At 35.3% G+C, this 13267-nt stretch overlaps 1 protein-coding gene across 8 annotated transcripts in view; it reads right to left on the reverse strand.

Annotated features, from left to right (window-relative positions):
* The window catches only part of GTDC1 (glycosyltransferase like domain containing 1), a 361227-nt gene that overhangs the window by 268123 nt on the left and 79837 nt on the right, over positions 1 to 13267 (reverse strand). For 5 of the 8 annotated variants that reach the window (XM_074335850.1, XM_074335867.1, XM_074335834.1 and 2 more), the window contains exon 2: positions 7946 to 8035. The exons of the other annotated variants lie outside the window; for them this stretch is intronic. In XM_074335850.1, the coding sequence (XP_074191951.1) occupies positions 7946 to 7977 (32 nt within the window). In that variant the 5' untranslated portion in view covers positions 7978 to 8035. The remainder of the gene's footprint in view (positions 1 to 7945; positions 8036 to 13267) is intronic. 8 annotated transcript variants of the gene reach the window in all.

Here is a 13267-nt window from a genome sequence, read left to right on the forward strand (position 1 = left end):
GCAAAGTGTTGGTCTAGAAATTATTACTTTCTAAAGTGCGACCAAAAGAGCAGCTTAAGGGCCAAAAGAGACTATTGATACCCAATTATGGGTCAAAATCTAGGAAACTATCTTGCCAAATTGTGATTACGTAGGAACTCTCTCCCACGACTGCTTCTGAATGTTAAAAGGGCTTCCTTTATTTTCAGTGATTATAAACTGCTCATATAGAAAATTTGAGTTCCAGATACTTGAATACATTCCCTACTCTGAGATGAGCTCTGTCCATGCACAGGTTGTTTTAGTAATTAAGGTACCAACAACTCTGCCATCATGAATGAAAAGGGGCTAATTTATTAAACTAGTGCTGCTATATACGAGATGTGGTATGGGAGATAGTGGATAGTAGTTGCTGTGTCCTCTAAGGTTAAAATAACAGAAACCAAATGGATATACAACAAAAGGAATTTAGGTTAGACATTGGAGGAGTTGTGAGGCACTGATTCACACTACCAAGGTATACTCTGAGTCATCTCTTCTGCAGAGTTTGAAAGAAGAAGTAGCCTGCTTTCTTCTAAGACAGTTTAAGGCAAAGCAAGCAGATGTGAAGCTGAATTCTTAGTGTTTCTTTTGGACATGTTTTTCTATTGTACATAACCATTTGCATATGTATGAAAAAAATATGAACCTTTCACTCTAAGAATTAAAAGAACTGATATATCTAAAATGCCATCTAGGACAAAATCTGATTTAGTATGCTCCTAGCCATGAAGCTTTCATGGATCTAATAGTTCCTTCTTGTAAATCAACGTCAATAATATAAATTATCAAATAACCTGTTTGCCTTATGAATAAATCCAAATTCCTCACTTTTTCAAAAATTGAGATCTTAATATGTGGGTACTACAGTATCCTTGTTTAAACAATAGTCTATGGATAGAGTTAAAAAGAAATTACATATTGTATTTACTCACGGAATACATGCTCCACAAAAGCACTAGTAGTAAGCTATTTTGAGGATTTTCCTATAACCCTTGCTATTGAATATTTTCCACTCAAAGCAGCATGGACACCTTTACAGTGATGCCCCCTTAGCAATATCAAACAAGTCTATATATGTAGTCCACAACACCTCACAACTTAAAAATCTTACTGTACAAATGACTTATGCCAGTAATATTAACAAGTATATTTCTTACTATTCATTCATCCATTCATTCATTCAACAAGTGTTTACTGAGATTTTACATCTAGGCATTTTGCTAAGTGTAAAGACACCAAGCTGACATAATTACAGTTTCTGTCCTCCGACATAGAAACATAACATTACAACACCAAAACACATGTATTGGATGTCAAAAGAGAACTGACAGCAAGTTACTATGTAAACCAAGTACCCAGAAAGTTCAATGGTCCAAGCAACTAACTATGCAAAAGAAGTGGGGAAGTCTGTCCAGAATCTTGGGATGGCTCACTCATCTCTGCTCTCCTTCTCCCTGCCTTCCTCCAAAATAGAGGCCGGATAGCTAATATTCAGTAGAGGCTGGAAAGCTAATTTCTATCCCATTCTAGAAAAAATTATATGGTACACTTTTGGCCAGTGAGATGTAGGTGAAAGTTCGCATGACGAACGGGCACCCCTTTCTAAAGAACAAGACAAAGCTCCCCATGAAGGGAAGGTTTCTGAGCTCCCTTCACATTTCTTCCTGCTTCAAAGTAAACACACTTTCTTTAGGTATAAAAGTCATCTGTAAAATAAGAAGCAAAAGTTATACACTAAGGATGGTGGAAAAGGAAGATGTTACTGGCTCCTTGATACCTGTAAACTAACTGCCTCTAGAGTTCTTATGACAGGAGACAAATAAAATCCTACTCATTTAAGTCATGGTAAGATTTTCTACTATTTGGAATCAGAGACATTTTTTACCAGTAAAAGAAAGCTATAAAAAAGAGGAGATATTTGGGTTACACAATCAATGGCACCACCTTCATTGATTTAGAGTATGATCTTATCCTTTCTAGCCACAAGAAATAAAAACTCTTTTGAATTTGCATGTCCACAACTATCCTATAATTTTTAGTAATCTAGATTACTTTAATAAACATACTCCAATTTCTCTGTGGAAATGCATTTGTTGCATACAAGGTCTGACAATTAAGTTTGCAAACTTGTTGCAATGATGTTGCTAACCTTTTTTTTTATATCAGAGGGATTATTCATTATGAATTTGTACCAACTGGACAAACAGTTAACCAAGTTTACTATTTGGAAGTGTTGAAAGGCTGTGTGAAAAAGTTAGACGACCTGAACTTTTCGCCAACAATTCATGGCTCTTGTATCACGACAATGCACCAGCTCACAATGCACTGTCTGTGAGAGAGTTTTTAGCCAGTAAACAAATAACTGCATTGGAACACCCTCCCTACTCACCTGATCTGGCCCCAGTGACTTCTTTCTTTACCTGAAGATAAAGGAAATATTGAAAGGAAGATATTTTGATGACATTCAGGACATCCAGGGTAATACAACAACAGCTCTGATGGCTGTTCCAGAAAGAGTTCCAAAATTGCTTTGAAGGGTGGACTAGGTGCTGACATCAGTGCATAGCTTCCCAAGGGGAGTACTTCGAAGGTGACCATAGTGATATTCAGCAATAAGGTATGTAGCACTTTATCTAGGATGAGTTTGCGAACTTAATTGTCCGACCTCATGGTCATTACATGATTCTTATTTCTTTTCCTAACTGAAACCTCAACCCCGAAAAACTATAATAATATTTTTATAGTATGGTATAGATAATTCATATATATAATATATACATGCAAATAAATAGCCGAAAATTAGGAAGAAAGGGGTAAGGAAAAAAGAATGGCAAGAGAGAAGGAAGGAGGAACCTAGCTTATTTGAAAGTATAAACTATGTTTTTCAATTTTGTAAGTACTTTATGATAAATGAGCTTTAGGATAAATGAAAGGCCACAAGATAACAGTACCTTTTAAATAGGAAACACTGCCCCCAACTTGAAATCTGTTTATGAAAAATTTTCAAAATTGAAAAATATATATCCAACACATATTTTGTATCCAATTTACCACTAGCATTATTACATTATAATATCCCATCTATCTGTAGTAATCTCCTTAAAATAACAATGTATCTCTATAGAAGTTTCTGTTGGACATGTTTTAAATGTGTACTATTCTTGGGATAGTTTCTATTGTACAGGGCTGAAAAGATTCATTAATTTCAATCACCATCAACTCCATATAACACATACACTTTTTCTGCCTTTTTTGTTCAAATGTATTTCATTGTGGCCATTCAGAGGAAAATTACACATTCCAATAACATTTGAGTTCCTCTCAGTTACCCTTTCAGTGGTTCAGGGTAATGATAGAGTAAAGAAATGTGTCCTTTACAGGCTCTTCTCTTTTTGTTTTTTCTTTTTTCATTTGGTAGAATTTCAGCTTCAAATCTCTTGTGCCAAAAAGCAATGGGTAATGTTTAATGCTCTTTCAAACAGTGGCTTACTTTAGAAAGAAGGGGAATCAGAGTCACGAGAAATCACTCTCATTCTCCACTTTTAAAGAGTCTTAGCATATGAAATAAGCCATCGCTTATCTTATTTTCCTAAAATAGAATTATGGCACCATCACAGATTGGGGTGGGGAAAGGAAATAGAATTAGAAAATTTTCAACAATCTCTGAGTATTGGTAGGGTCTAAAAGGGTGAAATTATTGAAAGTTCTAGCCCTAACTTCAGTCAACAACAAAAAAATCCTATATATTTATAAAACCTGGTATTTATATATTCTTTAGCATTATTCATAGGTAGAGGATTCCTCTGTAAACTAGATAAAGCTGCATTCTATTCTTCATGAGACTGCAAGATAAATAAGGATAACAAGTAAAATTTAAGATAATGTAAATGCCTTCATTTTAAAACCAGCATTCAAAGACAATCTATGACAAGCCATGTGAACTCCAAAAGAATATTCCGAGAATGACAAGTCTCCTTTGTTCATATCATCTCAACTTCAATTGCACCTGCAGTTATCTCCTTTAAAATAAATACATCGAGGGCCCTTACATGACATGAAGTCCTTTTTCCCAGGCCCATTTTTATTTGGTTATCTTTTTAGGTGCACTAAAAATTGAGTTTACAATAAACTGAACAGACAGCGTACCAAAGGCTTTTAGAACTATACCATATGGCCCAGGAAGGGAGCAATCTGGACTAGCCCCATTTCAATCTGCAAGCTCGTCCACCTCTATCACACATTATACCACTGTAATAAAATATTAAGATGAAAACGTAAAAGTGAAAATCATCTATCTTTTAGCATTACCGGCAACGATACTTCTGAAAATTTACTGATAAACTTAACGAACATTTACTTTAATTCATATTCTGAAATTTTGGTATGCAACACCAGGCCACTATTCATTAGAAACAATATTTCGGCAGGGATGTGTGTGGGTATTCAACTTATGCTTCAGAAATTTGGAAGGATGAAAAAAAACACTTTTACAAGGGGCATATTGGCAGGAGCTGATGTAACAGATGACACATTCTTGGAAATCAAATAAAAGCAATAGGGAAATAGCCATTGTTGCCTGGTGAAGGCCTAATCACATGGACACAGCTGGAACCAATGTAGATCATTCATTAATAAAATGGTATTGTAGTAGCCCCTTTTTCATGCATTTCAACTGCTGCTGCAGCCAAATCACTGAATTTCTTTGTTTGGTGTCAGTAAGATTGTTTTAATGGGAAATTTGAGAAGATTTAGGACAAGGGGGAAAAAAATCTTGCTCTGTTGCTAAAAATGAGACTAGCTCAAAAAGCTAAAATGTCACTTTACCTTGCAATCAACTTTCACTATCAGCAGCTTAAAATATGCAGCGTAAACCTGAAAAGGGGGAACTCATATGGTACTATGGATAAAAAGTGAGCAGTGTGAGATGTCACAGAAAACATATGAAATACTTGTGAAAGTATTCTACAGCATGATAATATAAGATGTCAGGCAAGGGAAATTAAAATGTATCATAAATTGGGGGGAATTAAACAACTACATTAACACATACTCTTTCAGGCAATACTCTCTATTGAATTTTAACACTAAAGTATGCGTGAGAGAAGATTATTAATATGTTTGAACACATAAACTTAAAAAAAAATCACTATTTGTTATATGTTTCTAATATTTGATAACAAACATGATATTCAAATCACCTACCCAGGAGTTATGTTTAAAATCTGTACTGATATTCAAATGAAACAAAATACTAGTTATAACTATAAACATGGTATTTAATATAATAAAATACAACCCTAATTAAAATAATAAATTTAGTATTAATCGAACTTGGCTGGCATCTCTTAATACATTTATTTTTCCATGTTTCTACAAATATAATGATTAAGTTACTATATCATAATTCCTACAAAGCATATAATATCAAATTGTAACAATACCATAGCTTTGATATGTGTTCTGAATTAAAATTGTAGAATTTATTACATACAAAAATGAAAAACTCAACAACACTTAGCAAAAGAACTGCTCAAACACTACAGGTCTGAAATATATTTCTACTATGCCTCTGTGTATAGTTTGAATAAACAAATAAATATGACTATTTATGCTGCAATTCCAAAGTCACTGAAAAATATTATGTCAAGATTCCTACCAATCAAAAATATTATATATTCCTACCACAGAGAAGATAAAGGGCTAAATTGCCAATAAAATTATACCACTGGAAAAAATGTGTTTAAAGTCAATGAATAGTATTTGACATACCATAAACATTATTTGACATATGTGAACATACAGAATGAAAGAATTTTTTATCTGTATTATCTAAAACCACCAATTCTAATATTATCAGACTTTGGCACAAAGGATTCAAGACACACAGTTATGCGCTTAACTGGACCAACAGGAAAAAAAACTGTTTCACTGGCATTCCTTCTCAAAAATGTCATAATTCTAAAGCTTAAAATGTTGACCTAAAGATTTAATGGATATAACTTAACAGGCATCCCACCCAGATTCATTTCAGCTGCTCTACAGAAAAAGCCACTTAAATACAAGTGAAAAAACAGCATTGGGGATATAGAGAATCATAGCATTTATTACATGTGCATAATATACAAAGCAATTTGAGTATTTGTTTGTTTTGTTAAAGTAATGAGCCAATATGTTGCTGAACCTGTCTTGAGAATGAGGGAAAATAACAGGTGAGTTTATTTAATGCATACTTCTGACATACCTGTTCTACAAATCCTTTTCATGATTTTAAAGTATGTTCTAAATTAAAAATAAATCTGTAAAAATTAAACAACTGTTAGATTGTACAAATTTATCTTAATGTACTACATAGATTTGTATTTCCCAGTATATATGGCATATAAAAATGTTTTACATTAATAATTCTAACACGAACCACTGTTTACTTTCTTTCCAGTCACATTTGTTACACTGTTACAGAAATATATGAGTTCTTCCTCCCTGAGTAATTTCTTATTGCCAAAAATCATTGACAACTTTTTAAAATGAAAAGCAGTCAAAATAATATCAATCTCTTTCTAAGAAAACATATCCTGCCTATTTAAACTATTCCTATCTTGATTGCAAAACATTAATTTTCAAAATAGATCACTTGAAAGTAAATCATTTGTTTTTGCTTAATACAACAGAAAACATTTACATTTTGAGGAACATTCTACAAAATTTCATAGAATGCTTACTCATAGTGAATATCTAGTCTCCTGCTCAAATCACTGGTTAAAAATCATAATGCTACATTTCCACACCCCTTGTAATAGTAGGTCACCACCTAAAATTTAGAGAGCACTGGGAAGCTAAAATCACGTCTATGTTTTATCTTGCATTTTGATTTCAAAGAAAAAAAAATTTTTAATTAAAATTTATTGGAGTGACAATTTTTAAATGCACATCCTTATATTTAATGAAAGTTCATCTGGTTATCCAACAACACTTATGAGACATTCTAAAAATGAGTATTCAATTTGTGAAAGATATGAACTGATCCTGAGTTTTAGACAAAAATGAAAAACAATGGCAGACTTTCTGGTCTCAAAAAGAGATACCTTAAATAATACTGAATGTCAACTATAATTGAAAAATAAAAACAGAGTTATCTTGACATAAAAATCCATACAATACAAGCAACTATGACTTGGGAGTTTGTTCAAATAATAAGCTGTGAAGCAAGACAAGATTTCAACCAATCAAAAATATTATGTCAACTTGACCAAAGTTAGTAATATTCGGAAGGGTTTTCTGAAAATTGTGGCAAAAATGCAACTGTGAAGGAGATCTCTAAGAGAGCTGGAAAAGGCAAACGCATCAACAAGCTTCTGTAAGTAACAATGCCATCCACTAAATGGGGAAGTTGTGAGAAGAATGATGTTTCCATTTAAGAAAAAAAATTTTTTTTCATCACAGTGGTCTTTGTGAAGATAGAGGAAGATAAGGGAAAAGAAATGACCCAAGTAGGAAAGACTAAGGCTGATGACATCCTCTGGTGATGCTGAGAGGGTAGACCCTCTGCCTTATGAAAACCACCGCCAGAACCAAGCTACACAAAACATTTTGGCTGCCAGCCTAGAACAGTGCCAGGCTGTTTGCGGGGGTGGGGGGTTGTTGTGTGTGTGTGCGTGTGCTAGTACTGTGGGATTGTCACTTTGATACACATAGAGAACAAAGAATAATATAGTACGGGGTGGGAGGGGATTATTTTGCCCCTTTAAATTCAGGTTAGCATTTTGTTTTCTTTGACAGGTCTTGAAAAGACCCACAAAACAAAAGTTATGCTGAAGAATGGATCAATTGCCTAAAGAAATTGCGTGAGTACAATATTGTTGACAGTTTAAAAGCGATGTGAGAGATTAACATTTTAAAAAATCAGACTTAAAAGTCATATACGTACCTGTTTAAGAGACCAGAGACCAAGAAATACATGATTCACCATCACATAATCTTTTTTAAAATCTGATAATATAAAGGAAGGCCATAAAACCTGGCAAAAAGAAAAGGAAGTGATATAAGTATTATAATTTTTAGGTCACTATTTAAAAGCAACTGTGTCTGCTGCTATTCTGACCTTGATTTCTCCAGAGTTAATCTGATTAAAAGATTATGACATTAGAATCTGAATATTTTATGCCTTTACAGGGAAAGAGGTGATAAATGATCAAAAATGTTTAAAGGATAAACCACAAATCATCTACAAAGTTGCCACAGACACAAACAGGAAAACCGCCTCTTCTATTCAATTCTGTACTAGAAGCAAAGCTAACACAAATGAGAAAGCCAAGTGTGTACTAGAAGCAAAGCTAACACAAATGAGAAAGCCAAGCTTCAACTAAATATACCACCTGAATCTGGTGAACAAAATACCCATAAGCTATTAGCTCCTCGAGGTATGACCTCTTTCTCTGTAACGCACAAGATAAGTAGAGGTAGAGGTCCATTTTCTACAAACCAAATGAAAAGAAAGAATGAACTGTGACAAGCCCAGATCCCATGCTGGCAAATTTTACACTAAGCTCAGCATCATCTAGAAGCAGTATGTTTCTCCCTGTCAATCACAGGAAGGGAAAGTTGTGAAACTGATACAGTGTTGATGAAAAACACTAAAGGTCTACTAGTCCCTTCCTCCAGAACCTCTCCACTGAATCAACTGTTAAAAGAAGACAAACGGCTGTTACAGAAATAGCAAGAACTAAAGCACCTGCCGCAGATGTCCCACGTGGAGGCATGGAGTATTTACCACCTGAGCCTATCTGATTTCTGACAAAATGATCTCCTGCCCAGTTTTGTTCATGGCCACAGATTCTGATAGCAAGTCACGATCAGTGTTGGGAAAGGCGATGGGGGAGGGAGAATTTGAGGAAGAAACCAACTGAGAACAGTGGCCAAACTTCAAACAATAGACATGCTTCTCTTCCTATGCAAATTAGTGCCCCTGCACAATACTTTGGGACGACAAAACCTGTGGTAAAGGTTTCAGAAACAACGATTTACTCTGGGTGGCAAGGGTAAGTCTGCCATATACTCAAAGAATGTATTATTTTGCTCCTCATTGTTCTTTTACATTTCCTTTCTTTCCTCTAGGATATACTGCTGATGCTATTACCAAATGGACACTGATAGTTGTGGCAAAGCATTCATGTGTTGCCAAAGTGGTCCAGAGAATGATGTCTGGTTGGCTTTAGTTCAACAAGGAACATGAGGCAAAAACAGGAAGCAAAAAGAATGAAAGGTGTAGAAGAAGCTAGCCGATAAGTCTTTTTTCTGTTTATTAATGATGCAGATGAAATGGGGGAAAATCTAGAAAAAAACAGCCAAGCTGACTAAATTACAAAGAAAGATTAAAGGCATGAAATGTGTATAATTTGGCTGACAACCAAGGAACAATATGAGAGCTGTCCACAACTCTCCAAAGTATATACATAAAAAGAAGAGCAGGGAATTTTTCTCTACAATGGAAGTGTGAATATATGAAATAATAATGAGATAAAACGAAAATAAAGAAATCTGACTTTAAGCAGCAGAGGAAGTAATCTGGCAAAACTTGAGAAAGGCTGCTTTCTTCTCTTTAGAAATACTTCTGATCAGACTAACTCATACTGCAGTAAAGGGTAGATGATAGGAAACAACAACATACTGCCAGAGGACTAAATAGATGGAGAAATCAAAATGAAGTACCATTTGCTTATTGGATGATCCAGAAATACTGATGTCTCTCTTTACACATGTCCAATCTGGCTAATGCAGAGGCACCTGCGAGATCACAAAGGGCATAAGATGTTATCTTCAAAATGAACTCAACCTGAATTCTGAATCTTGACCTAGACAAGAGTTTACCCGAATGATTTAGTGGTCTGATTCTTGGATATTCCAAGATAGAAGAAGAACTTCCAAAAATAGAAATGTTCTGAGTCTTAACTAATAAGAGCTTTTTTCAGTATTTCCAAGGAGTTCCAAAATAGATTTTAACTCAAAAAATAATAACAATAATAATTCAGATTAGAGGTCCTTAATCACGGTACATGGACGGCCTTCAGGAGTCTATATACGCTGAAAGGATACATGTAAAATTTGTGGGAGTATGTAAATGGATCCCTCTGTAGAGAAGGTCTTTAGTAGTTTGTCAGATTTGCAAAAAGGTCCATAATCCCAAAAACTGTCAAGAACCTTTGCTGAGGATAGTTTAAAATCTCAGAGGCAGGTTGGAATGCCTATGGGTCATCAGTCCAGGTTTGGGGTTTTCACCCCAGGCAAACAGTGGAGGTACAAAGACATTTGTATACCTGGCGTAAATACCTTAAGAACACTACTTTCGGGGAGAGCATTACATCAGCTTTAAACTGTTACTTAAACTTCCACAGCCCTAAATTTTTTGCCATCCACAATAAAGAGAATAAGATGTTGCCATATACCCAATATGATATGGTGACTTTCCTGTTCTGTATATATGAAAGTCAGAATCCTTAAGTATATTGAACTGACAGAGTCAAAACTCACATAGTAACTCATCCAAAAACGATCCTTGATGACAAGCAGAAAGGAGGAGCCAGCAAAGCAAAAAGAAAGATGGCTCCCAAACAACTTACACAGCACAAAATCACAGGATTACCCCAACACATCTTTTTAAAGAATTATTTTAAGCAGTAACCACAGACTCAGAATAACCTATATCAGAAGGAAACCAGGTCAAAGAACCTTCCAGGCACCAACTATGAATAAGACAGGAAAGCATTCATAGCCGCAGAGAGAAGCCTGAGTTGGAGAGTCACCAAAAAAAAGAAGTTAAGAGAAAGAGAAAGACTGAGAAGACACCAATCAAGTGTGTGTGGGTGGGGGGTGGGGATCCTTCAAGATGGCCTGTTTGAAATAATGATCTTGTACTACATTCTCTCCAAAAAGAATTCACCGCCTGAGCATCTACCAGGCACTGCAACTCGTGCTGAGAATTCAGCTGTGAACAAGACCAAGTCTGCCCTGCTGGGGCTTAATTTGGGGGGAGGGGAGGAAGGATGCAAGGAGATGTGTATATCAGCAGTATCATTTCAGTTTCTGATACACGATGTGAAAGAAATCAACACGATGATGTGCCCGAGACGTGGGAGAATGGCCTCCATCTATCGAGTACGTCACAGTGATATTCACTCCAACTCTCAAAGTTAGTCAGGATCTCAGAGAACTGAGGTTGGGAAAGGACCACAGGGGCGTCGAGTCACACCTCTTCATTTCAGAGATGAGACTGGGAGAGCCATTGAGGAAGACAAAGTAGCACACCCTCATCATCACCAGACATCAAAACACACACACGTAGACTGAGTTATGATTTTCTGATACATGCTCTGCCTTTAGAAGAGCAGCCCGAGAACAAGGAACTGAACTGCATTTCTGAATCTTTTAAAAAACTGGCTGAGGATACCACGGACTTCTAACCCTTAATATTTAACAAGGAACCACATGTGATTGAAGTGTACGTAGTAAATATTCAAGTTTTTAAAATGAAAATCTTAAAATTCAAAAGTAAAAATAAAATGATGCTGAACAGGAAAAGGTATGGAAATGTATTTATTCATACACACGTACCTGCATAGAGGGGATCCTTGGTGGTAAAAGAGTTTGGGTTTTCCAGCCTCAATAAAAGATGCTATCATTCCAGCTTCCACACATCCATCATCACCCCTGCCTTCCATTCCAAACTGTCCACCACCAGATACACAACAAACAGGCATACACAGAGGCCATTTCAATTGCTATAATAGATAATGCTGTTTGACTACTCTATCCCTAAGAGTCTGAGTGTTTAAAAACATGCAAAAAGACAGACAGAAGCACTTAAAAAAAAAAAAAAAAAGGAAAGAGGATTCTACCAGCTATCAATATAGAAATGGAGTTCAACATTTCTTAAATAAGTTGTTCAACTTATTTAAGGAAAGAAACATCTGTTTGAAAGTCAGAGATTCCAAAAGATCAGTGACATAAAGCTTCCCCAAAGCTAGACGTCTCCCTATTACATTATTTTCTTAATACTTGCAAACCAGATTACCTATCAACTCCAACCTAAGATAGCAACCTTGAGTCTTTTTCTTTTGAATGTGAGGATATTCTATGATATGTGTCATCTCACTGACCAGAAGGGATGCTGTTCACTGGCCAGGACACTGATCCATTCCATCTTCCTTGGAAGAGTCTTCCCTTCCAAAGCTGTACAGTTCTCAAGAGGCTGGCCCTCCAGAATGATAACCCAAGTTTCTTTGGTCAGGCACACAGTAAGCCCTTTTCTTTAAACTTCTCCCAAGTCAGAACTTTTCACAAATTCTACACACACACACACACACACACACACACACACACACAAATGGCTTATTCACATTAATTTTCTTTGTATTGCCATCATTCGTTGTCTTCATTTTTAATTTAGTGGTATTTTTAGCCAAATGGAATGAAATACAATCAGTTTTTCTCAATCCGTCTCAGCTCTACTCTTCATCTCTTCATCTTCTGGGACCCAATTCATGTGATCCTTTAACAACTATTTCACACCAAACCAGATATCTCCCTAAAGCTTACCAATCTAGCCTACAGGCATATTTCTTAAATAAAAGCAGTAGATCTTTGTAAACCTGAAATTTGCATACTAAAGGAACAAATCAACTATCAAAAGACCTAGTAGTATATAACAGTTGCTCACCTCTAAGCAGAGTTTAAAATTCATTTCAATTTATTGTTTTTTTTTGTTTTTTTTTAAGAAACAGCTATTGACTTTTTCCTTTTGCAAAATACTGTGTTTAATGGCCTAGTTAAATTAGAGGTGATGGTGTGAAGCAAGTGTTTTAAATTGGTAAATTCTAAACCTTTTAATAAAAGTACATCAGTCAGAAGTTTTAATAAGACTCAGCAGGACAGAGAAGAATTAACAGTCTGTAGGTATCAAAAGGGGGTGATAGGCAATGATAACCTTAATCATTTGCATAGGGATTTATAATTTCATTGCTTAAAGGTTAATGAAATTATGTGGTATTTGGCCCACTCTTATCCAGAAAATGATTTCATGCCTCGGTTTGTATATATTTATCAATTGAATCACATAACAGAAGAAATGATTCTTTTTACAAATTAATCTACTGAATTTTCACTTATGTACTCCTGGGTGCACAGCTATCATTATCTGTTCTAACCAATAATTAATTGGTGCCCTAAGACAAAAACAAGGTTTCCAAAAGCATCT

Source organism: Rhinolophus sinicus, linkage group LG01, assembly GCF_036562045.2.
Source record: "Rhinolophus sinicus isolate RSC01 linkage group LG01, ASM3656204v1, whole genome shotgun sequence".
Taxonomy (NCBI): domain Eukaryota; kingdom Metazoa; phylum Chordata; class Mammalia; order Chiroptera; family Rhinolophidae; genus Rhinolophus; species Rhinolophus sinicus.